The sequence below is a fragment of the Lichenostomus cassidix genome, chromosome 6 (genome assembly GCF_008360975.1).
Source record: "Lichenostomus cassidix isolate B80296 chromosome 6, HeHo_3.0, whole genome shotgun sequence".
In the NCBI taxonomy this organism is placed as follows: Eukaryota; Metazoa; Chordata; class Aves; order Passeriformes; family Meliphagidae; genus Lichenostomus; species Lichenostomus cassidix.
Window position 1 is genome coordinate 29,316,833 of NC_139487.1, and position 26,959 is coordinate 29,343,791.

At 38.5% G+C, this 26,959-nt stretch overlaps 1 protein-coding gene across 4 annotated transcripts in view; it reads right to left on the minus strand.

Annotated features, from left to right (window-relative positions):
* Positions 1 to 1,477: 1,477 nt before the first annotated feature.
* The window catches only part of RTKN2 (rhotekin 2), a 42,928-nt gene continuing 17,446 nt past the window's right edge, over positions 1,478 to 26,959 (minus strand). For all 4 annotated transcript variants that reach the window (XM_085064248.1, XM_085064246.1, XM_085064247.1 and 1 more), the window contains 8 exons: positions 26,223 to 26,340; positions 24,619 to 24,819; positions 19,885 to 19,979; positions 18,272 to 18,378; positions 17,125 to 17,256; positions 10,312 to 10,477; positions 8,279 to 8,386; positions 1,478 to 6,364 (listed from right to left, as the gene is read on the minus strand). In XM_085064248.1, the coding sequence (XP_084920374.1) occupies positions 5,811 to 6,364; positions 8,279 to 8,386; positions 10,312 to 10,477; positions 17,125 to 17,256; positions 18,272 to 18,378; positions 19,885 to 19,979; positions 24,619 to 24,819; positions 26,223 to 26,340 (1,481 nt within the window). In that variant the 3' untranslated portion in view covers positions 1,478 to 5,810. The remainder of the gene's footprint in view (positions 6,365 to 8,278; positions 8,387 to 10,311; positions 10,478 to 17,124; positions 17,257 to 18,271; positions 18,379 to 19,884; positions 19,980 to 24,618; positions 24,820 to 26,222; positions 26,341 to 26,959) is intronic.

A 26,959-nucleotide genomic window follows, 5' to 3' on the forward strand; every position in this document is an offset into this window, starting at 1 on the left:
GCAACAAAAAGGGAATGTGATGAACACTTGCTGACCCTTTCCTTCTTAGCAAAAGAAAATATACAAATTTTAAAGCTTGGAAGGAAAACTTCTGTGGCATATCATCAAACTGCAAGTGCTACAAGACAGGAGTGGTGCCAAAATTTAAGCAAACCAAAGAACACAATTTTTTACTTTTAACTGCTACTCTGAATTCATTTCCAGACAGAGACATGAAACTTTGACAGACTAAAAGGCTTCCCACATCTGCACATAAAAAAGCCTGTAAATACTAAGGGCAGGGAAGAGGTTGTGTATGAAACAACTTCCTTCTTCACATATTCCTGTATCACCACCTGAAACTGGACAAGAGCTGGAAAAAATCTTTCAGGTGAAACAGTGTATATTATGAATAATACCATTTTGTAACTATTTTGCAAGAAGTTTATAGAAAGGTGAAGAAATAACAGAACAAAAGACACTTCACTAGTTGTTATCTTTTCCCTTTGGGGAGGTACATAAAAACATTTAGAAAGCTATCTTGATATAAAAATCTTGAAAGATTGTTCTTTCCTCATAAAAAGCAATTAATTTTGATATCTCACAAACTGGTTTTTTGTGAGTATATAATATATATATGGAACAATTACAGTTTAACCATTTGCTAATGGTTATATGAAGAGATCATCATATCGTACATTCCCACAATCCCTTAAAGCAAACTGCAGCAGCTTTAGCTGCAGCGTGGTTTTCATTAAATCCCTCAGCTGCACTGTCTTGCCTTGTAATTGTCAATTCCACTTTTTTTTTCATGGACTCTTATTCCAAAATTAAAATTTCTAGCACTTCCCTTTCCATTTATTACAGTAATTTCATAACTGGGCCAAAAGAACACTTTACTTGAGCAGCTCAGCTTCAAATTAGCAATGTCAACACCAGGCTCTGGCTGGTGAGGTGGATAGAGTTCCCCTTCAGCACAAGGCTGCCTGTGAAAGAAAAATTAATGGATGAATGGATAAATTAATTAATTAATGGATGGCAATGTCTGATTTATGAAGCCACCTTACAAAGCAGAGAACACGATGTAAATCTGCTTCATGGCATGTTTTCCTCCAAGACTATGAGAGAAGTAAGACAACACCTAAAACACAATGTTTTGTTTTGGCACACTTGTGGAAAAGACGTGCATCTCAAATAACATTTCTAACTTTACCTACTCACACAGGGAGGGGTCTGTTGGATTCACTGGATGGCAGATAGCATTGCTTTAACTGAAATCCAGTTAAATGGCTTTTCCTCCCTTTCTCCAGGTCAGAAAGCTGAGGCCCACAGTGTTTGCTGTTGTCAGTACCAGCCTACAGGGGTACATTCATGGCAGGCCCAGGGGAAAAGTAGCTACCCCTGAGCTCTCAGATTTTACAGCAGCCATCATCCATGGTTTATACACTGGAGTAAAGCTTAATGTAGTTCCAGACTGAAGAAAATTACACCAAAAGCCTTTTATTCTAGAAACGTTTTTAATTTCATTTGCATATTTTAACAGAAATACAATACGCTAGCAGCAAAAAAAGAAGATTTCTGTTCTAACATTTCACAATACATTAGTGTCCAAATCTCCATTTTTCTATTAAGGCAGTCTGCATTAATTACAAATTAACTCTGAATACTACGACAGTATTTCCAAATACATACAAGCCACCACAAAACAACAATTAGTATTATTACCATGGGAAAAAAAAATAAAATCACAGTATTAGTAAAAATGTAAACATTTGAAGGTAATGCCTTTGAAACCACAGAAGGTACCATCTACCATTCCAAGACCAAGTAAAGAGCTGAAGACATTAGGTAAATATAAAAAGTTAATAAATTAAGTCTTTGTTCAGTCAATATTTCAAAAGTTGTTAATGCTCTGTGAAATTTATATTCAAGTTTGGACTAGCAATTGCTCTCAAGTCGTACTTCCTAGAAGAAGAGTTCAGGTTGACTCCTTTCTCTGCCCCACTTTAAGACAGAGTCCGATCCCTTAATTCTGGTTTTCAGCAGCATTAATTCATCCCAGCAGAGAACAAGCAGGTAGAGTTTTCAGAGAAGGCCTGACACATTCCTCAGAAATGTCCCCAGTCCCATGGGTCGTTCAGCGGGTGCCACTAGCATCCTCCCTGTGCTACGCTGGATCATTTCAGGCATTCATTCTGGGAGCAGTTTTTTTCCATGGACTTCCCTGCCAGACAATAGCATTCCAACTTGCCCACACAAGTGTGAGCACAGGGGAATGAGACACAAGGGCTGGGAGAAGCCACATGCCTTCTGCTGTTCTCCAAGCCTCATCCCAGCAGGAGGCTGCCTAATGACTTTTGGGTTTTGATCACTGATATTTTGAGTCATTAAATTAAAGCATCCTCATGATCGAATGTGGCTGCTAAGACAGTGAAACCTTACAATCTCTTCTACTGCTTGGGAGCAGCAGTTCCTCGAGGGGCACTGACTTTATTGTATAGCTAAGCTCAGGGTTTCCTGGTAGCCTACAGGTTTTGTTGGTTAAACCAACTTACTGAACAGAAGATGCAAAGGCAATAATGGCAATACAGAATGGGGAAAAAAAAAAAGGAAAGACTCAGTAACAATAAATACTAAAGCCTGAAGTCAACTTCATAAATAGGGATTATATAGTTCTGAAGCAGATGAGCAGAGTAATTATTGGCCTTATTTGTTTAGTGGTGGTCACAGCATTATAATGAACTGGCCCACATGAGTCTAATTTAAGGATAGATATAAAATATCAATCAACACATCTTCATGGAGAGCAGGTCTTGAACAACAGGTTGCATTTTACTCTTCAATATGCTAAGCTCAGCTTGCAAAGACACCTCCACTGAGTTGTTACCCACAAGAACCCTGAGACACCTTCTGAAAACCAGATGAACATGCAATTTTCTTTATAAAATCATCATAATAATTTCAAAATACAGTATTAAAAGGGATTCAGCAAGAAATACAGCTGTTTTCCATCTTACTCAATGTTTTAAAGGCTCTGGGATAAAAGGGACAGAAACTCAATGGCCTGTCTGTTTGCTTTTCCCCACCCCGCACCCATGTCACTGATGTAATAAAAACTTATCACCTCTCTCTACAAACCTTGCCTTGCATTCAATTTTAAAAATCAATGATCTGGAATAAACTGCAAAAATCACTTGCAATAAATTTGCAAAGGACATGCAGACTGGTGGAGTAGTAAAGAATGAGGACAGGTCACTTACACAGAGCAATCTGGATCACTTCATGAGCAGTATTTTAATGCTGGTAAAATACAATGTGTATTTCCAAGAAAATATAAGGTAGGATAATAAGAGGATGATGTACCGCATTCTTGAGAAAGACTCTGAAGAGGACTTGGGCCATAAAAGTCAGCATCCAAGGCAATGCTTCCACAAAAAAAAGGATAATGCAATTTTTGAGGAAAAAGAAGAGAGAGGGAGATACTCATCACAGTAAGAGGATCACATTATGGCTCTATACAGTCCTGATGGATCACTATTGACATGTGGCATCTAATTCAGATGTCACCCTTACAAATAGTTCTATCCATGAGAAATACAGAGAAGAACGTGAAGATTAATTAGTCTTGGATAACATTCACTGCCATAGGAAAGTTAAGGAATTCAGTATGTCTCATCAGAGAAAAGGTTAAAAGGGACATAATCATGATTTATAACTACACACAAGCAATTAGAAAAGCTGATACTACAGAGATCAATATAAGCAATCAAATGCATAAAAAGACCAAAATAACTTAAGGTGGAGCTAGAAATGCAAATAGAAAATCAAGTGAAAATGTACCTGGGGTAATTAAGTATTGCAACAGGAGGTATGAGTGAATTCTCATCACTTGAAGACTTCAAATTAATATTAAATGCCTTGCTAAAATATGTATGTTGAGTTCAAAACAAAGCCACTGAATTTAATAGAGAAACTGCTCGTTGAAATTCAATGGCCTGTTGAATTTAAAAATAAATCCTCATTATGGTGCCTTCTTGCCTTATATATTTATGAGATTTATTTTTAAATATAATCACTAAATGAAAGGGAGTTATCGAGAAAAAGGTATTTTTTTGCCTTCCAAGCACAGCAACATGTAAGGCTAGATTTAAAGCTAAATAAACTGCAGCTGCATTTTGGAAAATATGCTTTTCCCCCCCTGTTTATTTTTCCCATTCCTTGTTCAGCATTGTACAGTCCACTTAGTCGACTGTCTGATTTACATAATCATGTAGTTATTCTTCAGTTTTTCTGTTCCTATTTATAAACCATTCACAAACCATCCACTTAAGTAACAGCATGATTTATTGTAAGAATGATTATGGTTGTTTCAGAGGGAAAATGGAATGTGATTAAATGAAGAATAAGCAAGGACATTCTAGAACAAAAGGCTCTAATCTTGCAAAAGGATTTGTAAATTAAACCTACCTCTCAACCCCATCCCAAATAGCCAATGAACTACTGAGGGAATTCAGCAGATACCTTCACAGCTGTGCAGCCAAGAGCTTAGCTGAAGCCAAAAAATTAGATAAAATAAACCAACCAACCACCATGCCCACAGTATCTTCTGCAGAAATGGGAAAACTCCCAGAGCCATCCACACTTCAGAAAAAAAAACCTAAATAATGAACTGTATGTATACAGTTACTGATACGACCCTCTCAACAGAGGTCTGAGCACCAAGGCTCTAGAGGGAGAACTGCAAGCAGACCTTTGCCTTTGGATAAATTCCAGCATCTAAGATAAATGCACCAGCCAAGGAAATGGTTGGGTATTTAAGCTGTGGATCCAGGAGAACACAGCTTTTCCTTATGCAATAGATGTTTCGCAGGTACCACAGGAAGCCTAACAACCCAGGCTTCTTACAGAACTGGTGAACAGTCTGATGGAAGAGTATCAAAGTTCAATATCTTCACCTGCAGTGCTTATTTTCTGCTATTGCAGAAAGAACAAGTGGTGAAAAAACCCTGTTTGTTTACCAGTAACACTGCCTGTTTACAAACCAGATCCCTACCAGGAACAGCTGAGAGGCTCCACAAAGGAGGAGCTGTGTTACAGGGCCACGTTTGTCAAGAAAAACAACCATAAGATGAGCACGTGCTCATACCTGGCACTGCTTTAAAACGCTCGTCTTAGCCCAAAATAAGCAGCAATGATGGATCATATCCTTGCTCAAAGACAGATAACCCTGGTCCATTCTGACAGCACATGAGCCAGCAAGAACTTGGGAAATCCTGCACTAAATTGATAGAAGTGCTTCAGAAATTCATATGGAGTTACAGAGCCATTCAGAACAGCACAAAAGCTTTTCATACTCAATTACCATATAAGCACTGTTTCCTAAACAGTGAGGGAGAAGAAGGGATATTTTAGCTGAAGCCAAGCAAGGAGCCCAAGAAAATCAGCTCTCTGCTGAGTATGTGAGAATTCCCACTTAAGTAGTCTGGGGAGCTGTGGATGGGCTAAGCTGAGGGACTGGTAGAAGGCACTGGTAACATCCCTGCTGTGAGGACAACTGAGGTTACCCTGAACACTGTGGGTTTTTCAAGAGGAAAGTACTGAACTATTGTTTTCAGAAATAGCACAGTTAGTCCAGACAGAGAGAACTCCCCCTGTTCTAGTGCAATTATTTAGATGTGAGCACTAATGAGTACAGCTGAGACTGCAGCAGTAATGCCCTAGCTAACAGAAAACACTTGAGCTATATGCTAAAATCTATTTTTAATGAAGAGTATTAGGAGAAGGCTGAGAAACTTTAAATTCCAAGGACTCCTCTAAGCTATATATGATACCTATGGATGCAACCAGGACCTGGGATCTCGAATTTCTGTAATGCCTTTCTGTCTAGGGGTTGGTACCGGTTTGGTTTCAGACTTGGTCTTGCTCACCAGAGAAACGGGATTCCCTGGGCCAGCTAAACCACTTTTTTTACATGGACCAATTTTGCGAGGAGCAGCAATGGGGGTTTGCAGCTGCTGCATTTTCGTAGCTAACAGTGACTCAAAGGAGGAGCCACTGGCAGATGTGTGGTCAGGCTTCCTCCAGTTTTCCTTGCCCACTTGCTCTGTGTTCACCTGCGTTTTTGCACTGTATGGTGACTTATCAGAGGGTGGAGGTGGAGCTCTTCTTTTCTTTCCTCTGCTGTCATTAGGACTTGTAGTATCTCTTTTTGGGTCCAGATGCATGTTTTTCTGAACAGTTATCTCATGAGATCCATCAAAGAGTGAAGCCCATAGGGCAGATGCAGGCTCTTTTTGCTGGCCAAGAAGGAACTCACCATCACTCTCTTCAATTTTTCTTTGTATGATATCAGCTAAGCCCTCATGTTTCACTGGAGAATCAATGCCTGTAATTTTAAGGGACAGCAATTAACCCAGATTAAAACACTACCAATGATTTTACTTCTACCTATTTTGTTATTACTGCTCAGAATACAAAACTGTATCAACTATGTCTCACCAAATCTGAACTACTAGGAGTGTTAATGGATGAAATGGAAAAGATTACATTTGTTATCTAAGAGACAACTGAGGTGACAGGAGGGAACTGTTTTTGTAACAGCTGGCATTGAGGCAGCAGGGTAGGCAATGATATTTCTTTCCAAGTAAAAGAAAAAATTATGTACTACTGGGAAACCTGTATGTATTAGATATTAAACACATTTTGTTGTCTAGTGCTTTGAAAATTTTGTTTCACAAGAGGCTCATGAAAGTCTGTGACTAAATATTCTTGTGTTGCCAGCCTGTAGAAAATGGGACATCTTTACATATATCATTTTTCTCTATGTGCTTGAAGACTGCCTTGCTCCATTTCTTATTCTTGAGTTTTCCATGTATACTGCAGTAGTACCAGCAGCAGTGTCTGATTTTCAATAGAAACACAGAGGACTGTTTAGGTTGGAAAAGACCTTTAAAGATCATCAAGTCCAACTGTTAACCTAGCATTGCCAATGTCCCTAAGCACCACTTCTATATGTCTTTTAAATACCTCCAGAACAGTGCCCCCACCACTCCCCTGGGCAGCCTGTGCCAATCTTTCTGTGAAGAAATTTTTCCTAACATCCCAATCTAAACCTCCCCCAGGGCAACTTGAGGTCATTTCCGCTTGTCCTATCATTTGTTACTTGAGAAAAGGGACTGAACCCCCCTGGCTACAATCTCTTTTCAGATAGCTGGAAGAGAGCCATAAGGTTTCCCCTTTTGTCCAGGTTAAACATCCCCAGCTCCCTCAGTCACTCCTCCTCACATTTGTGCTCCAGACCCTTCACCAGTTCCATTGCCCTTCTCTGGACAGGCTCCAGCCCCTCAATGTCTTTCTGTAGTGAAGGGCCCCAGACTGAACACAAGATTTTTGGTGTATTCAGCACTGGTGAGGCAGAGTACTACAAATACTATAAACAGGAAAAAAAGTGGTGTATTAAGAGTGAAACAGAGTTTGTGTTCTGCTCCCCACTGATGTACATGTTTATTGGTAGAATTATGCTACTATGTCACCTTTGCGAAACTTCTGTGTGGTTCATTTACTGCATTTCTGCTCTGCATTCACAGCTTAGATAAGACTCGACTGTTCAGTGCTCTGATGCACAGTAACTCAATGACCCACATGGCATTTTAAGCATCATCACAGCTCCATCCCAAGCAGCAAGCAGTCAGGCATTTAGAGTTGTACAGTGTTTCTCAGTCAATACTGCATTGGATCCAGTAAAACAAAGTGACCTACTTTTTCCAGTCTGTAAATATTATTTCTGTAATGAAACTATTTAAAAAATCCTGCTGCATACCATTTTTCTCTGAAAAAATACAAGTCCCAGATACACTGTATCTAGATTTTCCAAGCATATTTTTCAACATTACCAAAGACCAAACAATTAGGTAAATTATGCTAGGTAAGCCTTCAAATAGCTTTAAGAACAGCAGATTAATTTCCTGCAACTGGTTTGCAGGCTGGACTATTTTACCTTTACATTTCCTGAGCTTTACACTACTCTTACCATGAGTGTTTATTTCTAGTGACAGCTTTTTTGAGTGTGTTCAGGGCAGATTGTGGATTTTTTAGCTCAAGGTATAAAAATGTATTCATTATTTGCGCTATTACAAATTCAGATTTAATATGAACTCCTTGGTATGCAATTATGTTGCTCTTTCATTGTCTGAATTGTCCTTGAAAAACTCAGTGTTTCAACACCAACACTAGAAGCTATCTGAATTCAGACAATGTTGTTTCTGTTACTCTGCAACTTGAAAAGGCAAATCCCACTTACTCATATCACGGTAGACGGAGGTCGCTTCCTTTGTCAAGAACAAAGGTGGTTTCCGTGGTGACATAATCTCAATTTTCATAAGTTCTTCACAACAATGTTTCCACTGGCCTGAGAGAGAAAAGGGAACAATGACTGGAACTTAAACACTTCAGTCTGGGAAAAAAAAAATGGAAGTTTTTAGGTTGTGTTAGGAAACTATCTCCAAAGCAATGCTAAACAGTGAGCATTTACTTTTGTTTAGCGGGAATGATCAGAATGCATTTATATTTTCACCTCTGTATTCATTCTCTTAGCACAAAGATTGTAATATACTACCTGTAATTTAAGCATCCCAGTATTACTGTTATACTATCATGGGTAAAGAACATAATTTGCCTTCAAATCCTCCAACAGTATAAAGCCAAGGAGAAAAAAAAAACCCCTATAAAAAAATCTATGGTTTGGCAAGCTTCATGAAGTTATCAGGGACACCCTCCAATATCCTGCAAGCTGTATGTTATACAGCTACGTTACAATATTATGGCAAAGGAACATTATGTTTTTAATAGAGGATAACTTGCCTTTTATTCCTTAGCAGACAAGGAAACCTCTTTTTCTATTAATAGATTTTGACCTTAAGGAAAACAAGACACAGTAAAATTACTTTATTCATACCAATCATTCCAAGTTTTCGGAGCACATTAATTTTAAGAGAATTTTAGAATCAGGGAAGAAAAAAGGCATTTAAATGCCAAGTGACCCATTTTTTCTGAATCTAAGGAAAATGTCTCAAAAAATCCGTGGGTAGTATTCTATCTATAATGAATAAGAAGTAGTTCTTTTACCCCACTCTACAGATAATTTAAAGAGGATGCCCTAGTTTTTGCTTGGTGTATTTCTTTAATTGATAGTGCCTTTTCTCATTGTAAATCAGAGCTAGAAATGACTGGAAATACAACTATGATACCAAGTTTCCATAGCCTCAGTTCAATTACTTTATTGGTGTTTTCTCTGACTGAAGACTGATATTTCATTAATTGACCTGGTTCTGTTTTCTGACCTGATAAAAAGGCCTATCAGGAAGCAACTCTACCTTGTCAATGACAGCATAAAAACTGACAGTCTCTACCCTCAGTAAACCTGTGAGTCAAGCAGGAAGCAGAGGAAAAAGACACAGGCAAATTAATCTGTGTAGTTGTTGTAAGTATTTGGTGATAAACAAGCAACACAATATGCTACTTCAGCTACATTTCACACCAATCAATGAGTTCCCTCTGCCATGTAAGATCAGTGTTGCTCCAGAGGTTTGCCAAAGGATTAGGGTAACACTTAGGTAACACTTATCAGCTGTTACGAGGGCTGAGGTACAGCTGTTACCAGATCCAGGTAAGCAGCCTGACTGGATGCAGTATGGCTGGGTGAGCAAATTCCTGTGTGATGAGGGCTACTAAAACCTTTGAATTACCAACAGAATCAAGCAATCCCTGTTACAGCAAACTGTCAATTAATTATTCCATAATACTGCTGAACAAGGAAACCCCATGTTCATTTGTGACTACTTGCAAGAGCTGGCTAAATTTGCATCCTAGCCAAGGCCCCATGTGATTCCAGCATCCTCACCACTTGTCACTACGGCTCCCATCCTGAGGTTTCCTACTTGCAGAATCTCACCAAACCAACACACCACTGATAGGCAGAGGTGGACTCTTCCCACTACAGTGGGAAGGAGGAAGAGATGGTGAGAATTTAGCAGTCCTTAAAAACATCATCTGGAACACTACTAAAAGAACAAACTTTTTTGAGATTGATGGACCTATTCTGCCTCTGGTTTCCTCCAAAAACACAGACAGAACACATGGACTTTGGTTTAGTCAAATATTTGCCTTCCAACGGCTTAGACCACCACCCAATATTATCCCAGAGAACATTTTTCTTTTCGTCGTTGCAAACAAAGGCTTATGAGGCAATTCTGATTCAAACTGCTCAAAGATCCCTTTGATGTTACATAACACCCCACTCGGAGGGCACGCTGCCAGCGCTGCCTGCTTACTTACTCAGATCATAAAAGTGCTGCCAGAAAGCCTCCATCCACTTATGAAGTTCATCCCTACTGTCAGTAGCAAAACGTTGCGTCACAGCCTCTCCAGACACAGGGTTGATAACAGAGAAGTTATTAGTTCTTCTCTTGGAGTCCTTATCCACAGCTCGAATCCTGGTTTCCTAGGAATGACAAACTGTGGTAATGAGTTATGGCTTCAGCTCTACACTGGCATCAACTTATGGCCAATGACAGTGTAAAGAAGGTATCATTCGGCTTTTTGTCTTCTCCAGATTAATACCCAATTAAAAAAAATAAAAGATTAATTAATGTCAGGAACTGATTATAAAAATGTTTTCTCATAAAACTATTAAAATGGCATAAAATACGAAGAATAAGAGAATGGAGCACAATTATTGTAGTTCAGTTCTGAATTACAGAATGTACTGTAATTCTGTGTTTCCCCTCCCTCTACCTTCACCAGCTCATCTCACCTGCTCACTCTTCTCCACAGCAGTTCAGGGAATAAGCTACAACAACAGCAAGCAGTTGCTTTTCTCCAAACAATTCAGATGGACAACCAAGTTATTACAGCTACTATTTACACCTCCTATTGTACTTCTGTGGGCCACTGTTTACCCACTGCATTGTAAACTTGTATCCATTTTACGTTCATCTTACTGCACCAGGACATTCAGAACTAATACCATAGTGACAGGAAAATTAAAAAGAACTTACTTAGGCCATCTTTAAAGGGCATTTGTAGCAGTAACCCATAGAGTTCTACTGGAACAACAAGATTTTGCTCTAACAGAAAAAAACCCAAACTATTTGCCATTTAAAAACAACATTTTTAAAAATTTAATTTAATCCTTCTTAATTAGGGAGAGCTACATAGAAATAATTAAATGGGTATATATATCCAAACAGTATAACACAAGTCTATAAAATTTCTTCAGCTAAGGTTAGAAAAGCTCTCAGATTACACAGCAGCACTGTTAGAGCCAAGGTCTCTCTTTCTGTCCAGGGACATAGTTCAATTGCTCTCGACCAGATCCAGTGGTATTTTCAGAGTATTTAGTTTCTTTGTTATGGCATTACTACAGTAAAAAAAGCACTTATCCCTAACTCAGTGATTTTTGTGCGTGTGTGTGTGTAAAATGCTGAAAGGTTTTATTAAAAGTCTGGCTAAAACGCAACTAAAAGAATTCCAGAACACAACTGGTCAACATGGCTGCTCCTCACAACATGGTGAGCAAATTAACATTATTAACATCACCGTATTTACAGAAATAAAGCAGAAGCCCTGGGAATATCTTTGCACATACAACTCGACCTGACTGAACAAGCAGCAGCCCATTACAACACTGCTCCTCAGAGGATTTTTGGCATAGCCAGGAGAGCAGAGTAATGAGTTTTGGTGCCAGGGCGCCAGCCAGCCCCTACAGCTGGCCAGCCCCAGAGCCCAGCAGGACATGAGGACACCTAGCACAGAGCAAGAGCAAGCAGCGCCCTCCTGCCACACAAGGGCCTTCCTGGCATGGGCAGTGCCCAGGAGTTGAAGGAAGCCAACAATCACAGCCAGGGCTGTGTTCGAGCATCTCCTGTCTTGGACAGTGAATCTGACCACAAAGGTGGCCTTGGGGCATTCCTCAAAATCTGGTGGGGACAGAACAACCAGTTCCCTCTTACGCAACTCAACCACATATCAGACATCTGCTAAAGATGTTAAACATGCACCTACAGAAATTAAGTTTACGCATGGGATCCCATGGGGATAAGCTTAGTTCCGATACTCAGAAAAACAAAAGTTATTCTACAGACCATTCCCCAGATTTTAAATGCATTACTGAAGTAACCATTTGAAATACCAACAGCTGCTTGTAGCATATCTGATGGATATGCTCATTTAAATTCTTCTGTCTAAAAATAGGAGATGAAGTAATTCATCCATAAGTGCTCTATATCCCATTAACTCAGGTAACCATAGATACCAGCAAAAAAATGAAATCAAATAGATTAACATTTGACAGGTAAGAACTTCAAGCATACCATACACACAAGTTTATTTAATGATGTTTGCTGCAGGTTTTATCCCACAACTGTGGTATTATTCAAAGGAGATAAATCCTCAAGCAACAGTCTATATCTGATGCTTGAATATTTCAGGAGTCATACAAGAGATGCCATTACAGCAATGGGCTGATGAATTTACCAAGGTTGGGTGAATTACATGACATGCCCAGTTCCACTTAATAAAAACAAAACCCGAAACAATGAAATCTATTAAAAACAAACAAAAAAGAACCCACCCCAAAAAACAAACAAGAAGTGTTTTGATTTACCATGTTGTAATAATATCTTTCACAGTCTTATAAAAAAACTGAATCAACTCAGCTATAGCAATTGTAAAGATGAGAACAATGGGTGGATGGCAACAGGAAAACAGCTGAATCTTGAACTCAAGTGACTCTTATGGGGAAGCTGAAGTCAGTTTTACATTCTTTACACAAAAGATTATTTCTTTGAAGAGGGGGAAAGACTAAGAAGGAAAAATCTATATTTGTAAATACCAATCTTATTCTATATTTCTCCCCACAAATAAAATCTTTTTGCCTGATAATACCTCTCTGGAAAGCTCGTATTTTAAGCTAAAAAGAAGACACAAAGAGAGAACTTTTTTATTGCTGAGGTACAACATTTTCCTGCTAAGCCAGTCCAGACACACTAAGAAGCACTGGTTATAAAGACCATTTTGAGACATCAAAACAAATTACAGTTCTTAAGAAAAATATTGAATAACCTGGAGACCCACTTCTGTGTATCTATTTTAAGATTAAACAAATCAAATTGGATATAAAAAACTTCCTCTGTGCTTTTAGAACAAAAAAATAAACCAAGATATAACAGTACAACATTGGAAACAAGTATAACCTGTCTGCACATTGGTTTCTGTTGTAACGTTAAAAATTTCCATTTTGTTTGTTTTAGGCAAGCAGGGAAATGTGGTTAAATTTCAAATTATGGCTTTCAACCATGTTAATGCAGAAGACCAAATTCACACTATCAGCTAATATTTTGTCCTTTCATGGGTTTGTGAGCTTGTACTAATGTGACATCCTCATGGCCACTGGCTGGTAAGTACAGTGTGAGTATGACATGGACAAGCAATAGTAGGACATCTGTGCCACTGATCTTGGGAGCAATGCAGCAGCTGAAAACATGGAGATACCAATACAGACCAGCCAGTATTCTGTGAAGCATTAGAGAGCCAATAAAGCAGCTTTCAAACCTCTCAATTGGAGCATGTGTGCTACAAGGTCCAGCGTGTGGGATCTGGGTGTTCTATTTGCTTCCCCTACCTGTGTCCACAACCTCTTTCAAGCAATTGCAGGACTAAACTGAGCAATGGGATATGAGATACCAGACATTTGGAGGCACTTAACTCATCTGTGCTTTTCCAATGTATTTTCACAGGTATGAAGGCTTTTCTAAGCCAACCAGTAGGACAAAGTCCTTACTACAGAGAACACAAATATTTTCAGGGCTGATCTCATTTGCCCATGTTGGAGTTCCCCAATACATGTGGTGAATATTGCTCATGTGGCTGGCTCCCTAAAAACTCACATGGTCAAGAACTCATATCCATATTCCTCTGCTCCAGCAACAAGGATGAACTCCCTGGTTCCCCAGAAATATGCATGGTTCCCTTGAAGTTATGCTGCTGCAACCATCACCACATTTTCCAACCAAGTCCTCTACCTGACCCAGCCCAGAACAGCTGTACCACCAAGGACTGTCATTCAAGGTAATTCCAGCTTGATTTTGTCCCTGTGCTCCTGCGGCACTGCTCAGCAGTGTTCCCATGAACCCTCAGCCTGTGGCTGAAAACACTTGCTCCTCAGCCTGCTCCCCTCAGCGATTGGCACCGACACGGAGATAGCACTGGGCCTGCTGACTGCACAGCCCACAGACAAACACTGCATGGGCAACATGCCAACAAGGAAATCATGGCACTACAGTAATTTGAAGCAACAGCCCAGAACTCCTCAGGCTTCAGACACCCATGGTACAAAAAAAGTTTTATAATCTATGAACTGAACACAATACATTATGTATTTCAAACACTGAGCAACTAACGTGAACTGCTGGTACATGCACCTATTTGCTAAGCTATCAGGTGTAGACAAGGTCTTTATTTTTAATTTCAAACTAAAGAAAACTTGAAAAAAATTCAGGAACTGGCCCATAAAGAATATTTCTTCAAATTGGATTCCAGTAAATTTTCTTTGCTACAGAAAATATCATTTCTCTTTTCCTACTTAGTTGTGCAATATAATATGTTATAATCACATTTAGCTGGAACAATAACAGTAGCACTTGCATAATAGGAACTGCAGAACCATTCTTGCTCAACAGCAGCAGCAGTGAAGTCATCTAAAGTTGAAGTAATGACTTTGCTGGTCTTAATGGCTTCTTCAAATCTCAATTCAAAGGGAATGGGAAATACAGCTATCAGTGTGAATATTTTCCAGAGAATTTCTCATAAATCCAAATGATTTCATTACTTTTCAGAAAGCATCTTTAAATTACATGTAAAGGATCAGCTTCACATTACAAATGAAAATGCCACATATGCAACCCAAAGAGATTTTAGTTAGAATGTCTAGAGTTGATGTTCAATCTCAACTTTCACTTTGAAATTGCTGTTTCTATAACAACATGTAGCAGACAAGCCTATATGATTAGTCTGCTTTCATTTAATCCGTGTGAGAAATTTCATAACAAAGGAATCAAAAAATATCTGCAGGCATTAAGTTATTTTCAAGAGAAACTGTTTAAGTAAAAGTATCCAAATATGTTTTCAATTACAATTTCTTTTTTTCTAGTTTTAATTTAAATTGAAGAAGGATTCACAGTCATTCTCCAGCAGTCTGACATTTTTGTAAAATGGTGTAAGATGCATAAATCATGTGCCTTCTATGTGTTAGCTTTAAGGATACATAAACCTGCAAACATAAGGATGGTATGTCTGCAAAGGCTTATCAAGCTGGATTTAAGTTAAAAGTATTGGTTACTCAGACGAACAAAATATCTTAGTACAATATGGTTACTTTAAATGGAAAAGCAAAATTAGGATTTAGATTAAAACAGAGAACTCCAAGGAAAGATATGAGGCAGCCCAATAGGTAGTTTTAAAAAATATTCCTGTCACATTTTAGAACAATTTAGTCATTCCATAATTTACTAAAGTTTACAATTTCTTAACTGATACTGTGAACACCTGGAAAACAGAATTATGGCAGAGGCTGACTAGTGAAATTAAAAGTGACTGAAGAGGTAAGCAAGTAAACCTATTTAAACACATACCACTGTATAAATATTTATTTAATGTAAATGTATGAACAGTTGGGAGAAAAAATAGCACTAGAAGAAAAGGTATTTTTATTTAAGGAATCAATTTAAATCTTAGCAATTAAAAAAACCCAAGTCCTAGCACAAACAGGCCACATTGTTATAACCCATTTAAATGTTTGGGTTCTATACCAGTCTCACCCTGAAAGAGAATGCAGTCATCTCTCCCAGGAACATCCAAGCCACCAAAAGCTGATACTGCTGCTGTAAGAAGCAGTTTTTTGTCACCCCATGTCCCCAGTCATAGCTGAGCCCTGTGCTTGTACTACACAAGCACTTGTGCAGCCATGAAATGAACTGAGTAAGAGAAGGGAACCACAGTTACAGCCAAGCCTCCTCCTGCCCCCCAGATGAACTAGCTTTAACCTCCCTGAGCTGCCCAGTGCAATTGCCCCGTCAGCTGCCCCCATGCCTGCCCTGGCACGATGCAGCACAGCAGCTGAACAAGCGGCCAGGCCCAGGAATGCTTCTCTCGGAATTAGCGTTGGCACCGAGCAGCGCTGGATTCCACAGCAGAGGAATCCACAGCGACCTGTGCTTAACGCAGCTTCCAAATGTGTCTATTTACTTATGTAACGTGAACCCAGCTATGGCGATTGCAAACAACATTAAATTCCTCTGCCCATCCTTATGGGATATTAACCCTTGATGCCTGCATCAAAACCAATTTTTGAGAGAAGCTGTTCTCTCTAATGCTTGCCATTCTAGAAGGTCCTTCCAATAACATAACTAAATTGAACATTTAAATATTACTTCAGACTAATTACTTGCTGTTTCTTTAGCCACGTATTAAGCAACACTTTAAAATTATACGTTTTAAACTCAGGCTTTTTAATCAGGCCATGAAAAACAGCAATAATGTCATCCTAGTGAACAGAACTTCCAAAGGTATTGTGCTCTGGACAAAACCAGCATTAAGAAAAGCAGCTTATTTTAAGGCACTAAAATATTTTGAAAAATTTTCCACCTCTCCTTCTAATTAAGACTGTAGCCAAATAACACATAACAAAAAAGCTTTTGTTGGAATTCCACCTTGCTGAGGACAAAAGTCTACCAGGGAATTGCTAGGGGACTGTAAGTAATACATTTCCAAGAGCTGTCTTATAGAACTGTCATATAAAAAGTTATTACTTGTCCTAAAGAAAACCATCCTCCTTTTTGCCTCTCTGCTAGCCAGTCTAATGCAATAGAAGGAACTTACACCACAACTAAGAAACATAACATCCCTGCTGGGCAACTGCAAATTTCACTGAAGCACATCCCACCCTCATTCTACCTATAAAGCACTGCATACCAGCAGCTTAGAGTCCAAATGACTGCACATATTTCTTAAAGCAAAAAGAACATTCCCCAAAATAATAAAAATAAATAAACCCCCACAACAAAAAACATATCCCCATACAACCAATTTTACCTTGTTGATGGAAACTGTCAATGCTGGCTCCAGTTTAGCCTCAATTTCTTCTGGTGAGTAGTAACAAAAGAGTTTGCCACCTCTCAGTACGCAGTACAGCCTCCTCCAGCTCGTTAGACCTCCTACCATTTGCTAAAGGGAAGAACTAGTCAGAAACTGCCAAACATAAACCTAAAACAAAAGCATATTACAAGGTGCACACATGTAAGCCCTGAGTGATCAAAACTTAGCCGCACCAAATTCATTCCTAAAACAAAGACTTTCTGTTACAGAACATTTCAGCCACTGATTTCTGAAATGTTAGCAGTACTTTAAATGTCTACTGGTGTTCTACAGGTTCTGCAGATTTATTGCCATGTGACACTAACAGTACAGAATCTGCTGGTTCGCATACAATGAAATCTAGAGCTGGTGTCTACTATAAAAAAGAAAGCACCTTTATTAGCTACAGCAATTGCACAATAAGAGAAATAAGAGTATTTCACTTTGGAAATACACAATACATTCAGCAAATGTCAAGTAAAGACATTTGTCTAGAATTTCCACTTTCACAAATGAATTGTCTGAACAGCTTTCATAAAAGCATTGCAGTTTCTCAACCAGCTTAAAGCCTGTAATTCAGCACTCCTGACAAATGACCCAGACCCTCTGGCCCTCTGCTATTACCTTCTCATATGCCTAGTTGTGCAACGAACCAAAATAGAGAAGTAAAGTGAGTTCACATGAATCATTTCTGATGGGATGAGTTTAAATATGGCTCAGTTCACCAGCCTGATTCACCATGCTGCGATATAAACTCTTGTGTCAGCACAACAAGGGGTAAGTACAAGGATAAGAGCCGCAGGATTATCAGGATTGATGCCATCAAGTACCAGTGCAAACCAGCTCTGAAGCAAGAGTTGTACTCAATCCTTACTGAAAACCTACATCATTCATGCCAAGGAAACATTGAGTTCTCCATGTTCAGCCACTGAAGGCACCATTTGTGAAAGCAGCCATGAGAGAGTTTCCCCCTTGCTCTAGGTAGAACAGGTGACAAACAGCTGTTCTCAATAAACCACTTCAGGTAAAAGCAAGTGTTTAACAATTGACTGTCAGTGACAGCTATTAACAGATGAGGATGCAAACACAAGCAAGGTCTTCTTACCTGCTGATTTATAAATCCTGCCATCATATCCCTGGCCATGCAGGAGGGCTGGACAACTAAACGGCAACACATGTTTCCATACAGGGGCAGCCAGAAAGAGGATTCCTCTGGGGGAAAGAAAAGGCAAAAACAGACAAACACTCAGTTCTGAACAATTGCCGTAAACATACGGTTTAGCTTTCCACATCCGTTTTTACTTTAAGATCGTGAGTGTAAATAAGCGTATTTTAATATTTTAAGAGAAAATATTTAATCCTGTAGGATTAGATGAAAACTGATTTTAGTCTTCAGGAAGTTTTTTTAATTGAAAAAATAGTAATTTACATAATAATTTCAAGTAAAAATGGCAATATTGTTCTGCAAAAATGAGTTGTTGTTACATAAAATATAGCTCATTTCACAGCTAGAAACACTTTGAAAGGTAAGTACACTGGCCCTCTCATCTAGCATGATCCCTGAGCCCATCCCATTGTGGCACACAGCTACATTTATACTTGAGCACTTTACTTCAGATTGTTTTAATAAGGCTTGGAATTTGTATCTGCTTCTGCCTGCAGCACTACAATAGCATTTAGGGTTCCAAGGAGTTTCTAATGATTTGGAATCACTCAGCCCTGCTATGCATTAGGCTCTCTCTTCTGTAATTAGAAGTAGGTAATGCAACGTTCCATTAATGTGACTCTGTCTTTGGTCATGGTTTAGAAATGCTTGTAATGAACCAAAATATCCAGGTATGTCCTTTCTCACCAGACTAAATTATGTAAATTCATGTCAGAAAAAGGACCTTCAAGAAGGAATATAAAGTACTAATAAAGAAAGTCTTACAAATATCAAAGGTACTCAAAATTATTCATCCAACACTTCAAGAAACAAATGGCCCATAAACCTTCAAATCTGTACTTATTCAGAATTACTGAAACGTAAAGAAGGAAATTCCCTTTGAGGTCAAGTTTACCCCAGTAAATGATTAAGTTCCCAGAAGCAACAGTGAAAGTCCCATGTTTTAAGGTAACAGTTAGAGGATGGCTTATGGGAGGGGCTATTCTTGCAGAAAATAATGGACGAAGTACCTAAAACTGAAAACACCATCATCAGTTGCACCATAATCCCAGTCCCCCCCAGTGTCAGCATCCAGGCTGCCTGCTCCCAGCATGTGCTGCCCCAGAGCTGAAGAACAGCAGCAGACTGCAAGCACACACACTTATGTCCAGTGTTAAATCTGGGCCTTAAACACCCTCACCAAACTCAAGCAATTTTCCTTCTTTCCCTCTGACTACCGAGGAAAAAGCTGTTCTTCATTCTGATACCCTTCCTTGGTTGTGACGAAGGAGAAATAATTTGTATATAACTACAACTCACATAAAACAGAGATGCAAATGACAGAAGAAACTCCCAAGAGAATTAAGTTTTCATCTGGACTTGAAATTTTACTCAACTTATAGTTTATTCAGCTGTGTACAGATGCCTGCTTTAGAGCCGTTAAATATTTTATTAAAGTTATTCTATATTAAGTATCAAGAAAAATAATCTCTTTAAGCTCTTTCGTTTACAAGAGTTTAATGCAAAATGTTACTGGTTTTTTATTTCCTTAAATTGGTACCATATGTACTTACCATTTCCTGTAATAGTAAGGTTGTGGGTCCTGAAATTGTCCTCAGCACTTTCCAGCCCCAAAGTGGTGTATGCTAGCAAACTGTACTTTGCTCCACTAAATGTGAAAGAAAAGGTACATTTGAGAAATTTTGCTTCATGTTGCTTGGGCAATAATTAAAGTGAGTCTAGACACACCTGAGATACCACATTTGGGTACAAGGGAACACCAAGATGCACAGGACCACAGATTGCCATCCCCCAGCCTCTTCCCACGCAACCCCTGTATCTCTGGTTCTCTTTGTAAACAAACCCTGTTCCACAGCCTGTTCATCTCCTTCCTATATCTTTATCTCCTGCCTCCACGTGTGTACCTCCAGTTCCTCCCACCCCACAACTTCCAGGCCAGCATCATCATTCATTACATCTCCTGTTACCTCCTCTTTGGGATCTGCTGGCCAAGGAGACCTCTCATGTGGCCACTGCCTCCAAGCTGGGCTCATGCTGCCTGGGGAGCCAGCAGCTGCCACACCCAGGCATAAAGGCTGTGCTATCCAAACCCTCTGCACCCTCCGTCCAGATGCTCAAAGCACCTCTCTCATCTAGTCAGACACCAAGTAACTTTCAATAGTTTTACAGCTCTTATTCCTAGGCCTAAAGCAATTAGATTTGGCAATAGGTAAAAAAATTCCTATAGTTAATAGAACAACTGATGACAAACTTTATCTGAAAATACAGGTTAAAAATTAAAAGGCATTATACTGCTTCTCCATGTTGCTCTGCTCTTGTGCTTTGCCTACACAGGCAACACTTTATAAACCAGTTGCTTATATATGTATTTTTAATAGCATCCAACAGATTGATTATTCACATGCAGAAATCCGTGCAGAAATCCTATGGTCAGTTTTGTAGCATAAAGCATTTTTTTTTCACTTATTTTGCTTACAGAAGGTTTCAGACTCTTTTATCTTAGTTTTGCATTTTGCCTAGGGAAAAAAAGTATCACTCTTACAATTCAGAACAGTGCAATTGTGGAATGCAATTCTTGGAATAAACTGGTATAAATTTAGTACATTTAACCTTTTCCTTAAAATACTCATCAGACCAAGTAACAGATTTACAGTCCAGCAATGGAGTAAGAATTCCGCCTGGTTAATGGCATTTAGAACAAAGTTCACAAGAAAACAAATCCCTCCAAATCACTAACTACTCTCCTCAACAGGATCTAGAGCAATATCCTTAAAATATCTTCAGTAGAGCATAAGAAACCTTAGCTGTGTAAAAGCTGACAAGACACTAATGATCCAAAAGCACCAAAAATAGTTTTCCATCTTAGTATTTTTCATATTTTATTTTTCTTACTAGCACAGTGGGAACATACAGTTTTCAAATCTTTGGCTTTGCAGATGAACAAGGAGAATGTCTACCTCCCCCTAACCCTAATGAAAGAGGAGGAGGAAAAGTAGGAAATTCGTTAGAGGGGAGGTCTGTTACATATCTGTCTCCAGGGAACAAAGAGAAAATTAAATACAACATTCTGGGTGAAAACCCACTGCTATGAAGCATGTCGAGAGCAATCTGAACAAAAACTCATCAGCATTTGTATATATTCCCTGCTAGACTGTTCCCTAACAAAAGATTCTCCACTGATTATGACTGACCATGCAGTTGAGCAATGCATTACCATTCTATTTAAACTGTACCAAAAAGTTCAGTTTCTTCTCACAGATACAACTGCAGTGCTGATTCTGAAGTTACTTTTTTTATAAAGCATGACTAATTGCCACAAACAACCTTGCCAAAAAAAATAGCTACTTCACTTTTAAAATACGCTTCACAGTAACATTTTCATTCTAAAATACAAGTAATTCCTTTCAGGCAGCTGCAATATAATTTAGAAAAGTTTTATCTACAAATATTTTTCAGATTTAACTGGCTAATCAGGATTGTTGACTGTGTTCTTCCTTTGCATTTCATAGAATTAGCTAACTGCCTTAAATGGCAGTTTCTTTGTCTGACAAAGAATAATCTGTCTGCTGCATCTCATTCAGTACTTTGCATATCTATGATATTTTTCCATGTAACAAGTTCATAAAAAAAAAAATCAGCTCATCTCCACAACATGCTTGTGGCAAAGGCTTGTTGTTAAATCTGTTTACTGATCATGAGACAGAGGCATCGACGTTTCCACACAGACCCTGGTGTGGGAAGGTGTAACTATAACACTCTACGAATGTATGTTAATCAAGACATCTCCAGTTGCAGAATATTAAACCCAATGTTAGAAATCCCAGTCTTCATCATTCATTCATTTCGGTGTGAGTGAAGGAGTGAATGGAAGACTTGGGAGCCAAAAAAAAAAAAAAAGGAATTCAATATGCTTACCGTTCAATCAGATCTTAAATAATAAACGGTAAAACCAAATATAACCTTCAGGTACTAACAAGAACCCAACCATAAAAGTGAGGCCACCAGATTACACTGTGTACTTCCAGCAAAATACCACGAGGGATCTGCCAACTCAAACATAGGACACGGAAGCTGCTGTGCCTTCAGCCCAGCAGAGGACAATACTTCAAAAACAACCACCAGTGCATGTGCAGGCCAGTTCTGCAAGTGAATAAACATGCACTTGAGGGAGACTCTCCAGTGATTTACCCAAAGAACAACCTGGTTTACTCTGGAACTTAATAGTAAAACCATACTGATTTTTTTTTTTTTTTTTTAAATGAAAAATGTAAAAAGAAAATAATATTTAAGCTAGAATAGAAAAACTAAGCAGGCAAAAGACTGTATACAAACTAAAAGAGGGATAAGTAAGAGATAATATCAGTACAACTCAAATTAACCAACCCAAGCAACCAATCAAGTACTTTGTCACTATGCTTTTTCAAGAAGTTACAAGTCTGACAGTTTCCTCACTAGCCAGAGAGATTTCTAAGCCGAGAAGTTTGACACAGAGGGATCACAGAGTTTTTGGAAAAAGGAGAATTTCACTCATGTGTGCACTGAAAAGAAAAAGGATTGTACAAATGAAATCTATAGAGAAAAGGTGTTCACATAATACAGAAACTTCACTTTTTTGTTGCAGTTTAATTTCCCCTGCTGGACTGGTAAAACTCTCTGGGAATACTTGAAAGATCTCTTGTAATCTTGCAGTCTCTTCCCCTTTATAGGGGCTACATACCAAGGTCTTACGAATATAAATGCTAGGGGGAACCTATAAAAAATTTGAGAACTTATTTTCTGCCTATAATTACCCATTTCTTTCCAAGCAAGTTTTTTAATCACCCAGCAAAGCCATCATTAAACACTTCATTGTTCATTTAATTGTGTTAAGAAAGTAATAGTCACTGTGAGATTATTATCTACAGTAGAAACAACAACCTTACAAAATGGAAGAAAGGAAAATTCAGTTGAGAAACCAAAAGCAAAACCCAGGGGAGGAGGCAGCTGTTTAAATTGTCTACTGGTGCTTCTTCCTTAAAAGACAGGCAATCTATATTCAAGCAAAGAAGGCAGTGGTTATATCTGATTCAAACTGTGTCTAATGATAGTGTGTCATGGCCCAGCTGAAGCTGGTGGAAAGCACAGCCACCTGACATGATGCAGATTGAAAAATACATTGTCATTAGGTGGAACCCACTGGAAAGTTAGTGATAAAATTCATTTTGCTCGGTGGATAAGATCTCTTGGATGTCTATTTTTGAGTCAAACAGTAATATCAGTTTACAGTAATATCAGTTCAACAAAGATAGAATATGCTTGAATGTTTCCTTTTAAAATCCCAACAAATAGATATATGAAACGAGACAAAGACTATGCTCCACACCTGGCAACAATTAAGCATTGATTCTTTACTGTTCAGCTGGCCAAAAAACCCACAAATCCTTGAAAAAACTGCCTTCTAAAAAAATATAAATAGATAAAATAAGCCAATGCTATTAGTATTTGTAAATTAGGTATTTGACCTGCTTAAATTCCAGTGAAATTAAAGTAGCTGGAAAATATTAGCAGGTGGTTAAATTTATTAAAACTGTGTAAAAGAATTAAGATAATTTTTAAAAAGAAACAGGTAAATTATTTGGAACAGCACTTATACCTATGAACACTGAAAACCAGTAAGTCATTTTAAAATGTTCTGTGCTAAAGTCATTTAAGAAATCTCCTGTTAAGTAGCCTGTGACCATAAAGTGCCTTTGGCAGTCCAGGGTTTTACTGAAAAGCTGGCAAGTGGAATTAGGGCAGAGGGTACAGGAGTGGTTTCTCCTACCTACACACCTTTTATTTCACACAACTTGTAACTTTTAGACGTGTACCTGTCTGTCAAGTATGAGCAACATTGGCTAGGTGCAAAAATAGTATGGGGGAGGAAGTAAATGGGAAAGGGGGGAGGAGGAGAGATAGATGGATAGAGGGACACAGACAGACCATACAAGCTCGACTTCCTCCAGAGATCTAACTAAAAATATTACGGAGTTAGCAAAGAACAGTGGATTTACCAGCTGTCTGGCTGTGGAGCACAAAGATAAAGCCTGCTTGCATGTTTCAAGATCAGAACCAGGCCCCAAGGCTCAGTGACATGGTTGGAATTCACACCTACTTTCTCATTTCCTATTTAAAATGTAAATTTTTTTTCACTTGGGCAAGTAGAGAAAGAACCAGTTTCTTGGCAGTTTGCCAAAAAAATTACAATATATTTGGGTTATTTCTGTTTTTAAAGCTATAAAACCAGAATATCAATATATGTGGCTTACTGGATGACTGGGTCAGCAGGCAAAAGGGGTTCAGTGGTGTCTTCTTCCAGCGCAGCTTTGAGTTTCTTCCCTGTAGCTTTGCTGAGGGACGTTTTAAGTTTCTTTGCCAGTTTCTTAGGAGTGTTTGTTATATATAAAGACTCCTCTGTACAGCAGCTATACACTTCAACCTTCACCTGGAAATCTGGGCTTGCTTCATCACTGAAGTGGGGGAGGAGAAAATTTCAGAGCGTTTGTTAATAAACTGTGCATGGAGCCAAGGAATGCTGCTGCTACTTTATATATTAAATAACATATTTCTAATCAAGGGAAGCAATGCCATAAGAGTCAGGCACAGACATACATTAATACGGAATTAAGGACTAGAGTACACAGCAGTAACTTAGTGCTGAGGTCATGAGATGGATGTTATAATTGCACATAAACAATTACAAACAGGAAGTTCAACGTTTAGGTTAAAAACTGAAAAAAACCCCATGTTATGGAAATACACAGGCAAGACATTCAAACACACTTAAATCTGCCCTCTACTGTTATAGAAAAATCACATGATTGAAAACCTATCCCTGCCTATGGTCCTAAATTGGATTGAACTGTTTTAAAGATATCTTAGCTGCACCCCATCCCCTTAAAATTACTGAAAAAATGTGTTATCTGATTTAGATCTGATAAAATCTGTCATTCACAATTTAACTACCTACTGCTGCATCCTCTGGCCCACAGCCTTTCTCTGTTTTCAGTTTACTGATTCCTTTGTTCTCAAGCTTAGTCATCAAACCAGAAGCTTAACCTCATCTTTCAGGTACAAATAATGTCATTACACTGATGCCATAATGAAATCATCCCAAAAGCTTTTATAACAAGTCTTTCTATACCTTGGGGGATACAAGGCAAGTTAGGGTACCTTTTCTGCTTTTGTTGCAGTGTTTCACAGAAAATTATAATGGTCAAGTCTCATATCTTGGAAGCAGTAAATTTAAATCTTTGTTCCCACTCCTGACTTAAACAGGTGTTTACGAGAAGTTAAAATTTGAATTAAACTGTTTTCAGGATCTTGATTTAAAGTTTTCGGTAGCTCTAGCTTTCCAGTCAGTCTTCCTGAGGAGACTGACTCTTAAATTGTTGATGTAAAAGATGGAGGTGGGGAATGGAGTGGAGCACATGCTCGGGTAGGTGTAACAGAACATGAGGTGTTACACGAGGAAAGAGACTGTAGCCTGCTGGACAGGATACCACTGAAACATTGGGTGCAACATTTGTGCCTGCATTTCCAGAATGCTTTCAGGTTTTAGCATCAACTTAATGCTGTCCTTGAAATGTAAACTGGTTTATCTCTTTATATCAAGAAAAATGCTTCAGCATGGCAAAAATGAAAAGAAATACAGATCAAGTGGCACATCTACAACCAGCATCATTTTGTACACAACAAGCAGCCTTCCACAAGTTGGGATTCTCCACCCACTGAAATGAACAGAGCCTCTACTGATTCCTTGGCCCACAGCAAAACCTAGTGGACCTCAGGCAATCGTATTCATAATCACATCCACCTTCAAAAGAAAACAGCAATATTTGTACTTCATTCAACAGAAGCAAATTATACTCACAATATGGTTAAATTTTCAAAACAGATATCTGTTATTGCTTTATCCACAATAGTCACCTCAGTATCAAAAACCTCAGCTCCCATTCTGAACAAACAAAACACTGCAAAGCGCTGTGATTCTGGAGAGAGCCAGAAAAAGCTTTTATTAGCCACATTGCACATCACAATACTAAACACTTCCAGTAAACAAAACTACACAAAATGGTAATCAGACTTCTAAGAAACTGCCCTCAAATTCTTCCCACCAGAAATTTTCATCATAGGATTTTATGATAATGGACTTATCAAAGCTCCTGTATAGGCAGAACAACATACACAAAAGGAAAAAATGCCTACCTCTATTGGGGGAGAAAAAAAAAATGTTGAGTGATCAGGTATAGTGTGTGCTACCAATTTCAGAAACGTTAGTAAAAATGTAATTTTCTTTAGTAAAATTGACTTTACACGAAATAAACCATTTGATCCAAAGTCTGTATCATTTTATGAATGTGCTACATAGGATTAGATATTTTGCCATGCTTTGCACCTCTGACCCTATTGAAAATCAAAGTGAAATCAATGCCAGGTGACAGCTGGAACAGATTTAGGATTAATCTCCATGACACAGCAAAATGCATGTACTTGAAGGCTATCCAATAATACACTCAACACCAACGGTCAACTTTCATTTTTCACTGGAAACAGCCTCCAATATACTCTCTCAAGTGCAGACAAGACATAGAACTATGTGTTTAATCA